The 19,776-nt window shown below is 40.1% G+C and overlaps 1 protein-coding gene across 2 annotated transcripts in view; it reads right to left on the reverse strand.

Annotated features, from left to right (window-relative positions):
* Positions 1-19,377, reverse strand: part of CNOT10 (CCR4-NOT transcription complex subunit 10) — a 36,445-nt gene extending 17,068 nt beyond the window's left edge. Inside the window, exons 1-10 of one of the 2 annotated variants that reach the window (XM_055707564.1) lie at positions 19,180-19,377; positions 13,033-13,124; positions 10,188-10,349; positions 9,520-9,670; positions 8,371-8,516; positions 7,391-7,477; positions 6,008-6,091; positions 5,164-5,281; positions 3,233-3,382; positions 1,736-1,938 (exon numbers count right to left, since the gene is read on the reverse strand). In XM_055707564.1, coding sequence (XP_055563539.1) covers positions 1,736-1,938; positions 3,233-3,382; positions 5,164-5,281; positions 6,008-6,091; positions 7,391-7,477; positions 8,371-8,516; positions 9,520-9,670; positions 10,188-10,349; positions 13,033-13,124; positions 19,180-19,201 — 1,215 coding nt within the window. In that variant the 5' untranslated portion in view covers positions 19,202-19,377. Of the gene's footprint in view, positions 1-1,735; positions 1,939-3,232; positions 3,383-5,163; positions 5,282-6,007; positions 6,092-7,390; positions 7,478-8,370; positions 8,517-9,519; positions 9,671-10,187; positions 10,350-13,032; positions 13,125-18,035; positions 18,414-19,179 lie in introns of those variants that run through there. The other variant, XM_027814805.2, reaches the window with a different exon arrangement.
* Positions 19,378-19,776: the final 399 nt, after the last annotated feature.

A 19,776-nucleotide genomic window follows, 5' to 3' on the forward strand; every position in this document is an offset into this window, starting at 1 on the left:
CACTACACTCTCACCCCTCTCGGCCTCTAGCGGCATCTGAGCGAGGAAATAATGAAACTTTAGATGAGTTCTGGCTGTATGATGACAAGGAAGATCACATGCAAAGATTTCAGTGGAAATCAGAGCACATCTTGTTACCTTCATCCACTTTAGTCCTACAAAATGAAGCCATGTCTGAATTTGCATAATGGATTTACAGTAGACAGAATTTAAACAAGAAGTTTAAGGACTTTATATTACTTTTACACAAAGGCATAATTAATAACATCCCAGGAAGGAAGGAAGCTTCTCTTTAACCAAATACCTTTAGTAGTCCTCTACAAGAGTCTTCGCATCTTCCAATAAAGTTCTAGGACACAGTGCTACATTTCGGTTTTAAGTAAGATTATTCACCAGTCTCATCCAATAACCATATTCATTAAAAACATCAAAATAACAACCTTATAGCCTACTAAAACTGTAGTAACATACTTTCAGTCATACCTTTTACACCACAGTATGTAGCCTTGAAATAGAGACAAAGGATCTCTATTTTCTTCTACTTCTCCAGCTACAATTTAAGCTAGAACCTCACTGTTTCAGAAGCGTAATGCAATTCCTAGAGTCTAAACGTAAAAATCCAAGATGTTTCAGACAAAAATTTTCCAAAAAGAACAACCACCCTTCCACCTCAAAGTATCAGCAATAAAAGTTATCAAAGTTTTTTCTGTGCATCAAGCCTCCAAGTTAATATCAAATCTCCAAGAGCAGCTACAAAAATTTTCCTTCCTCGGATACCAGAAATGGTCACTGACTCCAGTCTCACCTTGTTATTTCTGCCACCCAGGAACAGAAATCCTTGGGAGGTACAGAACTTGGTACAGAGAGAAGATCTTGAGCAAGTTTAATTCTTCCATTCACACACAAAAAGAGACAGAATTAGCTGTGGGGTTGGGGTTTTTTTGGTTTTGTTTTCAATATATATACCATGTATTATTTTATATGGGGTTTATGTATACATAAACATACACACACCCCAAGATTTTGCAACCAATGTGAAATGAGTGTGGAAAGCTGAGGCATCATAAGATATCCATAAATAGCAAGTTAAACTATTTGTCAGTATCTACCTTTTAAGCAGAGAGCATTCACCACAGAAAGAACATACTGCTTCCTGTTATAAAGTGATGCCTCCAAGAGTAATACAAGTTTCTTTCCAAATAATATCTTCACGTTTATTTCTCAATTATTTCAAGACAAAGGAAGGTAAACCATCAGATGACTTGGAGAAAACTAACATGCTTCAAATCAACTCAGGATTACCCATTATGAGCTGGAACACCAAAGGGGTGTGCGATGGTGAATTGCCAAAACAAAATCATGCTTAACCAGTCTCTCCAGCAAAAAACTTGTAACTTCATAGAAGAGCAGCTCCAACAGACACTTGCGTGGTTTTGCTTCATCTCACGCCAATTTTTTGAATTGTTTACACAAATTCTTCTGATCTTAGAAAAGCCAATTAAATACTAGGTCTCAAGACATTGTTTCTATGGTGGTTTTCTTCCACCTGTTGCAGTTTCAGATTAACCGCACAAACACACATATACAGAAAAACAATTATTTTGGACTTACACAGAGGTGTTCAACATTAGGCCTTAAAAACGCATAGTTTAACTCAGGGCTATATTTCTTCCTTCCTGTGATCACATGTATTTCATAACTACAATCAAAATAAGGAATTTGCAAATCTACTTACCCCTTTATTGGCAGCAATGCAGCATTCTGCTATTCTCAGCCAAAGACGAGGGTTTGAGTGATAAACCTGGACTGCCTCAATCAGGCATTCAAAGGCAGCTAAGGGCCTCCCAATATGCAAGAGCTGAATTCCACAATTGTAGAGCAACTCATACCTTTTGTTAGTCAGTAGCGTACACATGGGTCTCCCTGAAAATTTTTTACCTGCAGAAAAAAAAGATTACATTGTACTGGATGTTCAGCTCAGGAAAGCAGAAAATATAACTGGGAAGAGGAAGCAAGCTGTGGGACACACCCAAGAACTACCACAAATCCCTTTCATGGCAGAAATTCACTAGCCTCCCCATGTAAATAAATTCCTTCCACATGAAAGCTGACGATAAAGACAAATTAACTGTGTTAGAACCATAGAATGGGTTGGGTTGGAAGGGGCCTTAAAGATATCTAGTTCCAACCCCTCTCCCGTGGGCAGGGACACCTTCTACTAGACCAGGTTGTTCAATATTCTTATTACCTTTATTCTATATTCTTCATAAAGATTCAAGTACATTAAATGCTAACCACTTAAGCTCCTTGTTACTCAAGCTAAATGTTAAATAATAATATCGAATCTCAAGTTTGTGAGAATACACATCTTTGTACACATATAAATTCTAGAAGAAAACCACCTTGCTGTTAACAAGCGTAAAACATTTTCTGTTTTCACGCTGGTACCTAAGACTGCACTGAGGTACAGGGCCAGGGGAGGGATAGGGAAAACAATAAAACGTGTGATCATAACTAGATTTTAAAGAAAACAAGAAATGAAAAAAATTATCACTTCATCATGAAATCATTTACTTGGAAGAGAAAAAACCCTTAGGTATTATTAATCAAAGCAAGAAAACTTACTATAATGTTTATTTTCTGTCTTTTGTATACTTACTACAAAAACAGATGAGTAAAACTAAACATAAAATGAAACAATGAACATTTCTCCTACAAGTCTGGGAATTGTTCAGTAAGAAAGTTTGAGAAAAACACCATCTTCCAAATGTTAATTTAACAGTATTTCACTCCACATTTTCTATGTCTTTGAAGTTAAAAAAACCCCAAAACAAAAACATCCACATCCTTCAAGTTCTGATGATTGCACCCACTGTCAGCAGGACTATAAATAATACCTTTAACGATGCATAATAGGTCACAGACTTTATTTTGTCATATCTCCCTGACTGATGGCCAAAGACTATATAAACAAGAGAGAAGTAATTGCCCAAGCCCCATAGCACGTCAAAGAAAACCACAAAAAAGAGAACATATTTCATCATCATTATTTCTGGCAACTGCAACTATACTTTGAAATCAAGCTACAATCAAAATTCTCACCCTCCTTATGCTCCTCTGCAAAGAGACGGAACATGAGTTTTGCTGATAATTACTGAAAGTTTCTATCCTCTATTTTCTTGATTCACTCACCCCTCTTCCACCAACTATTTTGATCTCTTAAAAGTCTTACCTGGATCTGTGCTGCCCGTTCCTAGCTGTGCGCATGCATTATCGTTTTCTTGCAAGGCTTTTTTAAAGTAAAAAATTCCTAAATTGTGCTTTCCCATTGCAAAGTGGATGCAGCCAAGATTATTCCAGAACATACACCTTAAGCATTCACCTGAGAGAAGAGCAAATGACCATTTTCATAAACTGAAAAATGTTACTGAACCCATTAAATACTCCTACCACTCTCTCATGGGTCAGCATACTATGGTAGTCTATTATTAAACATGTTCTTCAGTGAGATGTTCATGGATTATGCAGTTATGTCCCTGCCTCACAAGCATTTTAATAACTTACATTTCTGCATACCATTCTATTTCTCTTGGACAGTTGACCTGAAATGCCCTATATATAAACAGCCACAGATTTCCAGGTTTTGTGCACCATATTATAGAAGAGCCAGTGGTAAAGCCAATTTCGACAGACTGCGAGTTGAAGTAAGTTCACCTGGAGGATTTCATAGAACTGAGCATGCAGGCACTCCAAGTTTCCTAACAGATGGCTCTTGTAAAAAGGAAATTCTCAAATGATTTTACCTGCCTACGTTTTATAAAATAAACAAATATGTCAACCTAATCATACAAGCAGGAAATACACCCTCCTTCCTAAACATATCATGTTCAGGTAACACTGTAAGAAGTTCCTTCTAAAAAATAAAGGACAGAAAATTAAACTTTTGACTTATCTGCTGGTAACTGAAGCTTTACAGGGTTACTATTGATAAAAAAAAAAAAAAAAAAAAGAAAAAACCCCCCACCCTAAAAGTCCAAACCACCAAGAAACAGACCATTAACAAATTAGCCAGACATTATTTTAATTGTAACCTAGGATGTCTGTCAAGTGAACATTCTACTGTGCAAAAAAGTTACATGAAAGTAAAACTTCCCAGAATAATTTAAGTTATAAAGAGAACTTTAGGCATATAAGCTGTCAGATATAGAAGTTACAGTAAATTCTAAAAGAAGTGTGAGAATATGCCAGAATAGGTATTATGGCAAGTATTCTGAATGTTTTCTATGAAACTTACCTGTAAACACAGAAGTTTAAAAAATTTACTCAGAGGGCCAACTCTATGACTTCTAATTCCAATCTATGCTGCAATATCTACTAGGTAAAAGATCTTACAGCACAAGAAATTAGGAATACTATCAAAAAAAACCCCAACATTGAACAAAGTAGTAAAGAAATTCTGTAGTTTTACAGTACAAGTATTTTTTGAAATCCTAACTCCCTACTGACACAAGACAAAGGGTTCTTGTGTACAGGTTCTCTCTGTACTTTTCAGCTAATGTTTTAAACAGTCAACTAAAATCTCAAATATATTTAAATAACACCATATACAGTGTATATATACACAGCATATATATTTATAGTATATTAATGTATCTAAAAAGTTATACACACTTTTGTGCTGTTACATTTCTGTGCATGTCTACACACATATACCTTCAAGACATAAAAGTAACTTAAAATGGCATACAAGTCACACTTTAACACTTCATGAAACATTCACATTTCTCCTACAAACATCGTTACAACTGCTGTAGTCTCCTCTGAGTACAGCCTGAAATCTCATTCCTAGATCTAGTATGTTGCCTTTTGTTTCATGTCTCGATTTACAGACCCAAATATGAGCCTTGCAAACATTACATTTACACTTTCACAAATCCGCTTTCAGACAAGTGCTGCATTGTCTAGAACAACATTAAATGAAAAACTCAACAGTGTTATGTGAAGAAGCACAACAAGAACGACGTATTCAGCATATAAACCATGACATTCAGGGTCTCCTCCATCAAGTAATCATTAAAATGCTTAAAATTAAGATCAACAAGTAGTCCTATTATACTATACATTTAAGCACTTGCAGGATAAAGGTTTTTTTTTCTATTTTACCTGTTTTCATGAAGCCTGGATGTTCAGCAATGTTTGCACTGTTTAAAAGTTTGACCGCTTTACGGTAATTGCCCCTCAAATATTCAAAATTGCTCTTAAGAAAGAGAGAAGGAGCTGACTGTGAAGGAGAAAATAATAGTTAATAATCTCTTGTTTTACGATTTCTACCGCTAGTGTTAAATCACTCAAACAGCTTGCCTCTGCTGTCATTTTAAAAATACATGGGCTAGGCCCTAATACTTTCAAGAAGCAGCATTTCTTTGGTGAGCACGTGATTAACATTCACCTCCTCTGAACTACAAAACTACACATACTTCGTTACCGCTCAAACCCCCAGCGTTCTTCTAGAGAACTCTGTCATGGCAATGGCTAAGTGCAGAGGATCTCCTTTGCGTTTAAGAGGATCTTTCTCCAACCTGTCTTCTATTACACTCCTCCCCAAGCTTCCCTCCCTGTGGAGTTCAACAACTGCCTCCTGGGCTGCGATCTTCCGGTCTGCCAAGACAGCTCATGATCCAGAAGGATTTCTGCCAAACTAGTGGCTGTCAAGACTGGCAACAAAAAGGGAAGTGCTCTCCTCCCATTCCCCCTGCTCCTCAGTTAATGTAAAAATTATCTGGGATGTTAGACACAATTCTGAGTTGAGTACTCCTATATATAAAAAAAGAAACTGCTTTCTAGCAAGAGGTAAGCCTCCAAAAAACTTCAGCAAAAAGGAAAACCCAAAAAACCTGCATATCCCAGAATTAATCTTTTATGAACCCATTTAAACCACCAATGACATCAGAAATTTTAATAGAGAACATATCTGGACTAGAAAAACAACAGCCTTTAGAATACTTACATTCCCAGCTGTATTCATAACAGACTTGATCTCCCTTTTGCAAGCTTTTAGTGACTTCATCTGGATATAGGCTCTCACCTTATACTGTTAAAAAATTAAATTGCTTAAATTAAAAAACAGTAACTTGTGCAGGTTTGCAAGATGAACCATACATCTAGAGATTTATTACAGAATATTTTATATACATCTTAAAAATAGGTAGTAAAAAGCTGTTCAAAAAGCCTTCCCAAGAAAGAAATTCTATTCAGACTTGCAACAGCAAATCTATAGGCTTCGTATTTACAGCAAGCAGATGCACATTTTGTTCAGTGGTCAACAGCTACTCTATATTTAAACAGATACTAGCAATTAAAATGACAATTAAAATAACCTAACCTCTTAATCCCAGACATTTACCTACTAAACTGAAAATGCCAGTAAGTGAATGCTGATAGAGAAGCACTTCGTTTCTTCACATATTCTTCCACAGAACAGTACAGTTGCCCTGGTTTCAGCTGGGATACAGTTAATTTTCTTCTTAGCAGCTGGTGCAGCGCTGTGTTTTAGATTTGGTGTGAGAATAACGATGATAACACACTGACATTTTTAGCTGTTGCTAGGTTATGTTTATACTAAGTCAAGGACTTCTCAGTTTCTTATGCCCTGCCAGTGAAAGGGCTGGAGGGGCACAAGAAATTAAGATGGGACACAGCCAGGACAGCTGACCTGAACTAGCCAAAGGGATATTCCATACCATGGAACGTGACGCTGAGTATATAAGCTGGGAGAAGAAGGAGGAAGGGGAGGGACATTCAGAGTGATGGCACTTGTCTTCCTAAGTAACCGTTACACGTGATGAAGTCCTGCCTTCCTGGCGACGGCTGAATACTGGCCTGCTGATGGGAAGCAGCGAATGAATTCCTTGTTTTGCTTTGCTTGCATGCATAACTTTTGCTTTACTTCCTAAACTGTCTTTATCTAACTCATGAGTCTTCTCACTTTCACTCTTCCGATTCTCTCCCCCATCCTGACAGGGGAGCAAGTGAGTGGCTGCATGGTGCTTAGTTGCTGGCTGGGGTTAAACCACAACAGTGAAATAAAACCTCGGCTCATTTAGACTGTTGGAGGTCTAACAGATAAAAGGTCAATGCAGCTAATTGCAGTTTAAAAAAATTATGATGAACTGCAGAGACTGAAACAGGTGGGGGGGGGGGTTCTGTTAGGTCAGTTTTTGCTGTACAAAAAGGAAGAGTTAAATAAATTCCCTCTCTTGCTTTGCAACATGAAATTCAAGGAGAGACACGGTATGACAATTCATGCCAAACTAAATTTGAAGGAGACGGTACTCAGTTTTAAGAAAAACTTGAACTACTGTTCTTACATAAATAATATGCAGACACCTACCTGATGTATCTTAGATTTAGCAACTTCTATCAAAGCTCCACTTTCAGCTTTTTGATTTGAGGAATCTTTATTTGTATTATTACCTGACTGTCAAACAAAAAAAGGAAGTGTTATTAGTAGTCACCTCTTAAATTCAGTTTACACATTCCTTCATAAGCTATTTTTATCAATCTCACATAAAGAAGTATTTAATAGTCAAAAAATACACATCCCACCAAATACTGTAACTTGTAACAATCAAAATCCATTAACAACCATACCAGCCTATGAAGAGCATTTTATATTAACATTAGTGTTATGCTGTGTTGCTCTGCAGTTGAGGTATTTTAAGAATTCTCTCATCCAGAAGGATGATATGTGCTTTCTAGAGACACTAATATTTTTTCCAGTAGAATTATGATATACTTAAAGATAAAATGTTTCATCGGAAGTGTGACATCCCATCAACAGGAAAAGACTGAAGTGTCTTTTTCCCCCACTTCCAAGCCACTACTTGTTCTACTGATTTTTACAGAAGACACGTAGAAAAAAAATATAATTTGAAAGAATGCCTCATACTTTCGTATACTATGTAAAAAAGATGCTTGATTTCCTATACTATGGTATGCAATTGCAATCCCTCTCTGACATCAACTTCCCTTTCAAATTTAGGGTCACATATGGTCATAAACCAAGGCAAACAAGTTAAAAAAAAATAAAATATATTTGACTCTGAAGACAACTGTTTTTCCAATGCAAGTCTCTGACTCAAGAAACACTTCTTAGCTCCCTGGGAGTAAGAGAAAAGTGTGAAAGAGCGGGAATAAACTGCTGCTGTATACAATTACCTCAGTTACTAACATGTATAAGTTGCCGTCTGAAGTTACAGGTGATATAACATAGTTCTATAATTCAAGAGTATTTTAAAAGAGTAAATTTGGATTCAGTGAAAGCATACTTCTGGTGAAGACTTAGTGGCATTCATATGATTTGAAGCTTACCTCATTTTTTCCATTCTTGCTGTTATTATTGCCCTGTGAAATCATTTTTTCCAGAACAGCAAGCAGATGCAAGGCTTTCTCAGCTTGGTAAGTTAGAAGGTATAAGTCTACAAGCAAGAAGCACACAGCCTGGGCAAACTTCTCTTCTGTATAAAGCAAAGAAGTAAAAGTGGTTTTACAGCTCTAGTACCAGTCTTTCCAAACATGACCGAAGGAAAAAAAAAAAAAAAATTGACTGTGAAGTGCATCTACGCAACATTATGAGAAAAAATAATATATTTCATAAGAAAAAAACACAGACATCTACACAACATAGATAAGTACATATACTTTAAAAAAAAGGTAATTAATTCAAACAGCACCAGCATAAAAGCATAGACTAAAACCAGCTTAACATGTATTTTATGTTTATAGACTTCGAAAGTTGGTCTAAGCAGATCAGCACCCAAGATTCAGCATCTAAACAGACAGAGCCATATGCATAAGTAGAATCCCATAGAACTTGAAAGGATTCCATATAAACACATCTCTGCTTGGCTGGCTTCACAGAATAAGCTCCAAATAGGCATACTGAAAACCAAGAGGAATTGAAGGAGAAATACAGTAGCATTTATTTAATTTATTGAGACACATACATCTTTCAGCCTTACCACTTCTAACTTTGTAAGCTTTGTCGAATTTTATTTCATACAGGTATGGCAATTCCACTACATGGGCTGCCATAGCTCATAAAAGCTGCAGACTTTATATTCAGATATGAGCACATATCATTACATATGACCTAATGAAGGTATTTAAAAATGTGAGTGCCCTGACAAATACATACCCACCTATGAAATTGTATGATGGCTCAAAATACTAGATTTTAAATAATTTCATTAGCTTGTACATATTATTTACAGAAATACCTTTTAAAGTTGTTAAAAACCCATTTGTTTTATTACACTTGTCTGCTAAATGTCTCTGAAATACCTTCCCCCCAAATTCAATTATTGGTCTTAATACAAATAAAAGCATTTTACTTACTGAAAACTCACTTTTTCAGAACCGTATTAGGCAAATTACGAATCACTTGTCTGACAGTGAGAAAGACTGAATGATCTTTCTGTAGTTATTGCATGAGCAAAACTCTTCTTTTTGTCTACATACCAAAAGGCTCTATGAACTGGTACAACTTCTCCCCAACTGATATAGCCTCAGTATACTGACGCAGATGATACAAAATAACAGCTTGATTGTAGTACAGCATACTATTCTCAACGTCATCTAGACCATCCATTTCTTCAACAACAGAGTGAACCTGAAAGAAAACCCACTTGTTTCATTAAACTTTCAATACCTATGATTTTAAACAGTGTCCAGTTTGGTTTTTTTAATCCAAAGGTATTAATCTGTCTAAAGATAGGTCAGTAAGAGTTATAAGCTAATAAACTTCATTGTTGTTCCACATAAATCCAGAAAAGAAAAAAAGACAATGAAATCGCTCTGAAATTGAGTAGTAAAGTAACATTTTCACTTTTTTATCATTTCACAAACTATTTCAGGTTAAGGAACCTTCTATTGAAGAAATGTAACAGGTCTTTCTACAGTTATAATCTCTGAAACATTTCAGCTTCAGCTCAATTTCAACAATAACTACAAACGTAACTATAAAATCAGCACCCTAAATGATTAAACAGACTCAGAGGTTTAAAAGCAATGCTACTTATCTTATTCCTTTATTAAATCTAGGGGACAAGGGGCAGAACCTGTTTCACTGGAAGATCTCGCCACCGTTCACAGTACTCAAAAATACCATGCTGATATGTTTGCATTACCTGGTTCTTCAGCTGGTTAAGGGTTTGCCTCAAATTATCTGTTGTAGTCTGGTTACTTTTACAGAACTCGGCAACAGCAGTATTCAAAGTTATTTTGTAGTCATCTTTGTTTATGTCTTGAAGGGTATTTAGGTGTTGTAAACAAGTATCATAGTTCCCAGCCTGGAAATCGCACACATACCAAAAACATGCATTAGAAGATAAAAGGTTTAAACTAGCAGGCTACTAAGTTTTAAAGCCTGTATCCTCTTTAAGTTTAGAGAGCAAAGTAGTACTCCCTTTACCAGCAGCAAGTGAAGCAAACTAAATGTCTACACCCATACTTCACTGTTTATGGCGATTAATATGTATGAGATGTTAACTCTAAAAGTTGCAGTCATATCCAAACTTCAAAAAGCATTTTGTGGAGGAAGGACAAATGAAGTAGGTGATGAAATCCCATGAAGTGTTAATCTGATTTCTCTTCATCATATTATTTTGAGTTTCAAGATTCTTTACTTCCTCCGTTTTTGTAATCTTTCCCCATCACATGTACACTGAGTGGCTGCGGTTGCTCGCGTAAGTCCCAGCCCATCATTTTATATTTATTCTTCATCTGGAGTGGTTGCTCACATAAGTCCCAGCCCATCATTTTATATTTATTCTTCATCTGGAGAGACTATGAGTTGCAATTTAGCCTGTGGAAGTCAGCTTAAGACAAGTTGGAAAAAGAAGGTGTCATTTTCCCAGCACGGCTTTAAATAGTACCTTTTACGAGCTTTACCTGTTGAATGAAGTATTCAATCACCTAGGCATGCCTAAATAGAAACTAGGATCCAAACATGATGCTCCTCTGAGATGCGATTTAATCATCAAATCCCTTTCTTTGACCCCAGGAATAAGCAAGGACTTCAGAATGGCTCACCTCTTTCTGCTTTCAGTTTTAGTCTTTTCTGTGTTTGTGCAGGAGGAATTTAGTGGCATCAAGGAACGAAAGAGAACTCCAGGCTCTTTCAGCTATGTTAAGCCTAAATGATCCTTCATTTTCTACTGTTCAATTCCCATACAGAAATAATCACCTTCACCACTTTCATACCAGGGTTACTTCCTATCCGGTCAGTCATGTAAGCATATTAATTTCTAACTTCCTTTATTAAGGGAAGAATTAAAACAGAGAAAGCTTCTGTAGTCCTTCTGTTCTTCCCCAGAAAGCTACCATTCTGCAGATACTTTCAACAGAACTATCCCAGTTCCTTCAGTCTCCCGTGTAAGCACAGTTACACAGTTTACAGAGGGAGGTAGCAGGACATTGACACGCATATTTCCATAAATCATCAACGTGTAACAACAGCATGGATCGCCTAGTGATCATAAACACAGGGTCTTGCAGCTCAACTGTTGGCATACTCTTTAACTGAGACACTTCATCTCCCAATGATTTTCTTCATGCATTCACACTCAGAGCTTCTCTTCTAACAGGAGTAGCTTTCAGATCACAGCCACAAGGCTTCTGACCACAGCTGGAGTAAAAGCCTTCAACCCCCTTAAATGCTCAGCTTATTTTGTGATGTTTTTCCTCAGCTGAAAGTCCTTTACACCACTCTACTAGACAAGATCTAGAATATAATATACAATTTTACAGTAATTCTATCAAGACTGAAATTGAAAGTGCAGTATAATAAAGCAGTGTGCAAGGCAGTCCACAAAGCTATTTACAGCAGCTCAACAGCAAGCAAAATTGGCAAACAAGGTACCAAATTAATTCTGCTCACATATGTCACCACCTCACAACTCTGTGAATTTAGGGAGCTCTTAAAGCAAGAAAAAACAAGATACACTGGACCAGTATAAAACTAAAAGATGAAGTCGTCAGCAGATCAAAAGTATTTTTGGCATGTAGATCTTCGGGCAAAGCAGAAATCAGATGACCCTTTCATGTGCCTTCAGTTCTCAGGATCAAATGCCAATGAGCAAAAAAGTTATTGAAAAAGAGTGAGCCAGAAAGCACTGAAGATGCCATCAGTGAACATCATCAGCTGCTGTCAGCTTAAGGACCAACTACATGCACTTCTTGTAACAACACTCCAGACAAAACAAAAGTAATGAGGGAAACATACAAGCAGGTATCTCAAAAGGCACATCCAAAACTGAATTATGTAAGGCATTGTGGAGACAGAGATACAACAACTGAAAGGAAAAGCAATTATCATTCCTGTCACTTGCTGCACTAAATAAAATTAGGAGACACTACAAAGACAGAAGTAAACAGAAACACTGGTACCTGAATTCTAACACACAGACAAAAAAAATTTACAAAAATCTTCCAAGAAACTCAAAACAGGTAATAAATAATGCCTGTAGGTTTTATGCATTGAAGAATATATTTTAATGCAATGTGACAGAACAGTATACAATGCTTTTCGTGAAAGAACACAGCAAGATGCTAAAATAAAGTTTGTTTGGCTGGTGCTTTTTAAATACATGTTGTTCTTTTAAACCCTTTAACACATTTTTACCTTCAAGAGATTAATTCTTCAGAGAGATCACGCATTTCCAATGCTGACACAGAAAAGCAGCCTGCTTCTTCTAATTAACTCATTATACAGCTTTTAAGGCTGTGAAGTTTTGAGAATCAAGATTAAACACACTCACTCTTGCATGCTATATTTAAGTACCCCTTTCAGTTTTCTCAGATCAGAGCAGATAGAAAATGTACATGCTGGCTTTATAACACAACTAGCACTACTTTTGCTGTATCATCCTGTTAATACATTTGCAACTGGGCTTATACAATTATTTTTCCTGTTTTAGCACACTTAGCAGTTATGTGGTAAATTAGATGCCTCAACATTTGGCTTTGTCTTACCAGAAAAGCTTGTAACGCACTGCTCGACAATTCCTTTTCCTGATCAGTAATCCCAGAAGTACCTGCTCCTTCATGTTTCTCAGTACCTTGATCTGTAAAGTGGACAGAAGATTACAAGAAAGTTTGCAGATGGATGACACCTATTCAGCTTTAAAATTTTGTTTCTTCCCATTTTCAAGATCCTCCTGCCAGTACAAGTAACCTTCCAGACAACTGCAGCACTGCCTCCCTACTACACTAAAACACCTCAGGTTTCACCTACTAAATTTCACCTGGTGAATTTCTCTCCATAACACACAAATACAAATAACCCTAGGTATATTACTGTGCTCAACCAATAACCAAAGTCCTGCAAGTTAAATCTAAAATGCATTGCCAATTCTCTTTGAAGCTGCAATCACATACTAGGATTGTCTTTATTTGCACAAAAATTACCAGTGAAGGCCACACATCATAAAATAAGTACCACACTGCGTTAAATAATAACCCATGCATCCTGTATGCTGCTTCCTAAACAACAAGCAAGGGATGCTTTAGGGAACAACATAAAACCCACAATAAACACTGGAACTTCCACCCCGCTCCCTGCTTTGGGAGAGCAAATCTCCCTAAATAAGAGGCTGCATTCGAACCATCATTGTTAATAATCACTGACAGACCTGATATATTTTTTTAAAGCTCTCTATACTTTGATACTCTTCAATATACTCCATCAAACGCTCTCTAGTGATTACACCGCAAGACATGAAAAAATGCTGCCTATTCACCTTTTCAGCCTCACTCCTGATCGTACAGAGCTTTCTTTGAATCATCTCTCTTCTGAGGTAAGCAGACACAGTTTATTCTGCATCTTCCTCATGTTTTTCCCCAGAATCTTCTCCAATTCTACTATGTCCTTTTCCAGATTAAGACAGGAAGAGCATGTAGCAATTACGACAGTGCATTTATACAGCAGTATAATAAGGTTTTAATTATCTTCAATTTCTGTTACATAGAATTCCTAACATTTTACCTTTCAGTCACTATTGAGCATATTTTTCAGAAAGGAGCCTACTGAAACCTTCTGTCATCACGTAATTAAGAATTCGGTGAAGTTGCATTAAAAACCACAGTACAGACACTGCATGTCAAAGCAGCTGACAAAAATCCCACAAGACGCTTCCTTGTACTGAACACAAACTACTAGAGGGGAAAAAAAAAAAAAATCCAAAACACCACACAACCACAACACCAGAGAGTTTATTTCTAGAAGCATTAACTCATGTACCAGAACATACAAAAATCATTTAATGTTTTTGAAACAAAGCCTTTTTTATACTAGCAATGCTTTTCACTCCTACAGAAAATTATTTCTTGAATTTCACAGTGGAAACTTTGCTCTAACCTACCTTTTGCTATCTTAATAGTTGTAAATTCAATGCCTTCTTTCTCTTCCCTAGAATTCACAGATGTCATAAACTCTGCTAATTTTGTTTTCACTTTGAACAAATGAAAACACTTATCTGTGAGCCCCATTGCAAAAACCATTCCCCATCATCACCAATATAACTGTATCATCTGCTAATGACTAGGAAAATTTACAAGTATAAGATAAACAACAACAGTAAGGGGCAACCAAACCTCAGAAGATTCATCAATTAACATTCACAGTAAGAATAAAGCAGACTTAGTAATCTATTCATAGTTTGTGCTTGTGTTTTGCTGACTGACTGGATACCAAGCAAAAATGGACTCCAAATCAAATACAAGAGTAAATGCAGTTGATTATATTACAACAAGGGGAAAACAGCATGCAGTATGACAAAAAGAAACAGTTATTATGCACAATACAATAAAAGACTAATAGCAGCGAAGCATCAAATCGTTACTGCAAAGTGTTACAGAGACTAGGAAAAGGACACACCACCAGTTACTGCTTCAATAACACCATCCAGGCCCAAACTCTGGCTGGGAAGCCTGTGCCAGGAGTCTCTCAGTAACTGGGAGATTCCTGTGCGCTGCATCCACCCATAGGTGAGGCTGCTGGCCCAGTCCCGCAGCCTGCCCATCTTTATACTCAGTGAGAAACAAAACCAGTTTACATACCTAGTGTATGCAAACTTTTAAGTTTATGCCAAGTGCAGACATGCACTGTCTCATGACTTGTAAGCTTCACACACGCCAGGGATGTCAGCCAGATGCCAAGCATGGTGAAGTTACTGTCATGACAGAGCTGCACACAGTACTTATTGTCTGGATGGTCCTGCCCACACCTTGCATATTCAGGGGGCTCAGGATAAACACCACCTGTTCGCTACAGTTGTCCTTGAGCTCCCTGTCCAAGTTAAAACAATTCCTAATTAAAGACTTCTTCATAAGCAGTAATCAATCTAATAAGCTTTTACCACAGATTGTTTCTGGGAAGACAGCGAGATCCCTTCCATTGCCCTATGCAATAACACATTTGAGCAAGAGCTGTAAAGACTATCATCCTGCATCAAGATGCCGACAAAATCGAGATTTTACAATCTCAACAATCTTACACCTTACACCTACAAGTCAAAGTAACCCACTGTGATTTAGATAAAATTCAGGATTCAGCAATTTTAGTACTCAGGAGGGGTGGATACTCAGGGGCTACAGAACAGCACGCACCTGCTATAAACTCTGGCTGCGCATGAGGCATTGATCAACACCACCTGCACTGCCTTTTCCTCGAAAGGGAAAGCCAGGAGAGAAAATAAAAACACAAAAAAGCTCAGAAAATTTTTGATGTGCCAAGGTTTTCCACAGCAAGAGGAAAGGAGCAAGCATCATCTCTCCTTCAAGCTAAATATAGACTAGATCTGATTCCTGCTCTAAATCTTGTGGTTGTACAGCTGAACAGCAAGCTATCACCCTCCAAGCACCTCTAGAACAGCAGCAAATAAGCAAACACGCCTTCCCTCAAACTTTGACACTGTTACGTTACCTGCCTTACTTGCTCAGCGTGCCTTTCAGATTATGTTAGTAAAAGTAACCATAGTGGAGAGACTTGAGACTCTAGAACTTTTGAAGTTGATAACACTCAACCTGGTCAAGAAGTCCCTCATGTACAGGCTTGCCTAGCTCAGTGCCAGCAGCTACCGAGTGCATTACTGAGGACTGCCATTGTACGCAAGTTTGTAAAACAAGCATCTCCAATGAATCTGGGGCTTATGGAAGCCTGACTCCTGAAGTAAAACATCTTCAGTTGAAGGACAACAGTCTCTTTGGTTTACCTAAGTTGTGTAATAAAAGCACTACTTACATAGCTGTTTGATATACTTCTAGGGAAACATCAGGACAAGTCCACAGATTTCACTGTCTCTAAGTCTGCTGGTACATTAAAAAAACCCAAAATTAAACTGGGGATGATAGGCGAAAACAGAGCTGTTCCTTCTCCTATAAAGCCAGTTTTAGGGCTGCAACCTGATTAACTGCAACTACTATGACTCAACAAACAAAGCAGATTTGCAAAACCTGAGCTGGAAGTTTATCAAGAAAGAATAAAACTAAAGTTCAGCTGACAGTTCACAGCATAGCCCTTTCCTTTGGGGAAAAAAAAATGCTTTGGCTACTCTGTCCTTTTTGCTCAAACACACTTGAAACCTGTCGAAGAGCTAAAGGTCTTTCTAATCTACTGCAATTCTGCCACTCTTGTTTCGACTAGGATCTACTGCTTCAGCTGATCTTTATTATCAAGAGATTTCACAGACAGGAGTCATCTAAAAGCTGGCTGGCACAAGGTATTGAAACGACCCTCCAATTCCACTTAAATGGGGGGGAGGAAAAAAGTGCTCTTGCTCTCTTGGCTGCAAATAGACATCAGGTGCTTGCAAGTAAAGTATTATTTCCATATTTCCTGAGGCATTTGAAAATTAAACAGGTAGGTGCATTGTTTCCTGGCAAAAAATACAGCGTGCCACTTGTTCACTCAAATCTAGTGATCTTCAGCATTCTTGGCAGAAGCATGTGGTATGGATAACACATGGCACACCAGTCACTACCGATGTGCTCCTATCCGTACAGTAGCTACCATCATCAGCTGAAATATCTGAAACGGTGCAGATTCTCTGCTTTACAAATGACAGGACTCAACTTCTCTCTGTAAACTGCACTTACACATGGATCTGTTTATTTAACTTCTCATTTTGTCCAACTTTCACAAGTACAGAACAACTCTAAAACTAATATTTGTCAGGCTAGCGATGAAGGGCAAAAGGGGCAACCTGGAAAAGGATGTAAAAATCAGCTGCTCAGATTTTGATCTGGAGGAAGCTGTTGCACTGAGTTTGAAGCTAAAGCAGCAAGGCAGGAAATTATCTTCCTAGTTAGCAATCCTGAGGCTGAGCAGCAGAAACACAATGTCATGGAAGCTTGTTTGGTTTGCACAAGCAGGCAGTTGTTCCTGCTGGAGAAGTTACATCACGGTGACGAGCAGAACTTTGGGAAAACGGGCTCTATGAGAGGAGAACAAGTAAAAGCATGGGTCTGCCACCTGAAAAGGGAGATTGCTCTCCTCATCGGGTTGCTGCCACAATACCATGTAAGCAACAAGAAGCCAAATCTCTCACATACACATACCTGAAGATACCTAGAGAGTGACTGCAATCATTAGCCTTCTCATACCTGTTCTCTGTATCTCCAAGGACTGCTGTTCCCGAGCTCTTTTGCTTCTAGGCCCCATATTACATTATGCATGAACTGTGCTGTTGAATACCACAGCATCTCTGGAATTATTTTTTATTTCCAAACTCTGCAGGCAGGGGGATAATCTATTCCTTGGAAGGGGAAGAACACATCACATGACTCTTGCTCCAAAAGCATCTTGAAGGGTATGAAGACCAGTCAGTATTCACCCTTTATAAGACAATGACAGTTTGTGGCACCAAGACTACATTTTTCTATGAAGCACTCCACTACTAGTATAAATACACTAGACTTCTTTAACACCGTACAATAAAAAGCAAACACTTCTCAGGGGAAAGTTATTTATAACTCACCGCTACAAACAAGTACAGTATGTAGAATATCTTCCCATAGCTCCCATCTTTGTTTCATCTGGGCACATACTTTTCTTTTAACAAAGTACAACTGAAAAGTTCCTTCAGCACTTCCAGGAACAATAGCAAAAACTATAAAAAACTTAATGCCGTTTTTTTTCACATCGTTTAGGAGACGCTCACAGGGCTTATAAACAAACCCAGGATAGTTTACTACACGCCATTCAGTGCACTACAGCAATTTTTCCCACAATCTTTTCCAGATGCGGATGAGTTTCATATTTAGCATCTGGAGAAAAATGCTTACGGCAGTTTTAAATAATGCTCCCACCATGTAAAAACAAGGTGGGCTGAGGGAGACCAGCACAGGCAGATCCCCTTGGCTTCCCCTCAGGCCACCCTGCTCCCCATCCCCGAGGAGGGGACCCCTGCACGCAGGGCTTCTGCCCCCCGGGCAGGCTGCGGGAGGGGCCAGCAGCAGCTTACAAACGCTAATGAGTTACGCTGCAACTGCACTTGAGATTTATTTCGGGTGTTTACCAGAAAATGATTTATTTTGTAATCTCGTCGGTTTCTCTCTACAGTGTCTTTTCAGGCCCGAGGTTAGGGACGGCCCACTCATCCCCCGAAACCAAAGCGGCAGCTCAGCGGGAATCAGACCGAACTCTGGCGCGCAAGCAGCCGGGCGAAGCGCTCGGATCTCCCCAGCGCCTTCCGAGAGCCCCGGTTTAACGGATCAACCCAGAAGTTCAACTTGCGGTGTGGTGCGTCGGCGGTGGGAGACACCCCCCCCCGCAACAGCGCCCGCGCAGGCCAGGCGGCTGTAACCGCTCAGCGCCCCCGGCCGCAGCAGGCCCCGGCCCCGCACGGCCCACCCGGTGACCCGCCAGCACGCAGGCTCACGGGCGGCGGGCCCCGCCAGCGCCTCGGCCCCGGCCGCCCCGGCCCGCAGCTCTGCCCTGTCGCCGCGGGGGCACTACTTCCTTGGCGGAAGGGAAGAGCACCGAGCAGGCTGCCATGCCTCCCCCCTTCCGCCCGGGACGTGCCGGCACTCATCGCCCCCCGCGGGAGCGTATTCCTCCGCGCCAGGCGGCCCAGGCCTGAGGCGTAGACGGCGGCGCGCGGCGGTTTAGCTCGCACTCACCCGCTGCCTTGTCCGCCGCCATCTCCCCCGCCGCGCGGTACCGCCGCGCAGTCCGAGCGCGCCGCTAGGGCCGAGCCTCCCCTCGCTATGCCGAGTGCGGGCCGCGCCACCGCAGACCGGCCGCTGCCTCCCGGGACTACTTTGCCGCCGCCGCCACCGCCCTCCGCGGGCCGAGCCCGCCCCTCTGACTGCGCCGCTCGCTCCTATTGGCCCGCCGCTTCCGGGTTCCCGGCGGCCTCGCGACCGCCGGCCGTTGCCGGGGGACCGCGCATCTGACGTCAGGACGCCGCCGAGCTCCCCGGCGGGGCGCATGCGCGGCGGGACCTGTCCGGGGCCGGCGGGGCGGGGGCGCCATCTTGCCGCCGGCCGCCCGTCGAGGGGCTGGGGTCGCGGCGGCGGCTTGCGGGAGGGCGCGGGCCGTTCCCGTGTGGATGCTTCCCGGTTTTCCGCCGCACTGAGCGGACTGGCAGGCGTCGGCCGCTGTCTCTAGTGTGTTTTGCCTTCACCCCAGGGGCAGCCCGTGCTGGAGGCCGTGACCCGCCGGCTCCCTGCAGCTCTCCCCAGCCGGTGCCGCGGCAGCCGGCAGAATACGGCCTG

Source organism: Falco cherrug, chromosome 4 (assembly GCF_023634085.1).
Source record: "Falco cherrug isolate bFalChe1 chromosome 4, bFalChe1.pri, whole genome shotgun sequence".
NCBI classification, from domain to species: Eukaryota; Metazoa; Chordata; class Aves; order Falconiformes; family Falconidae; genus Falco; species Falco cherrug.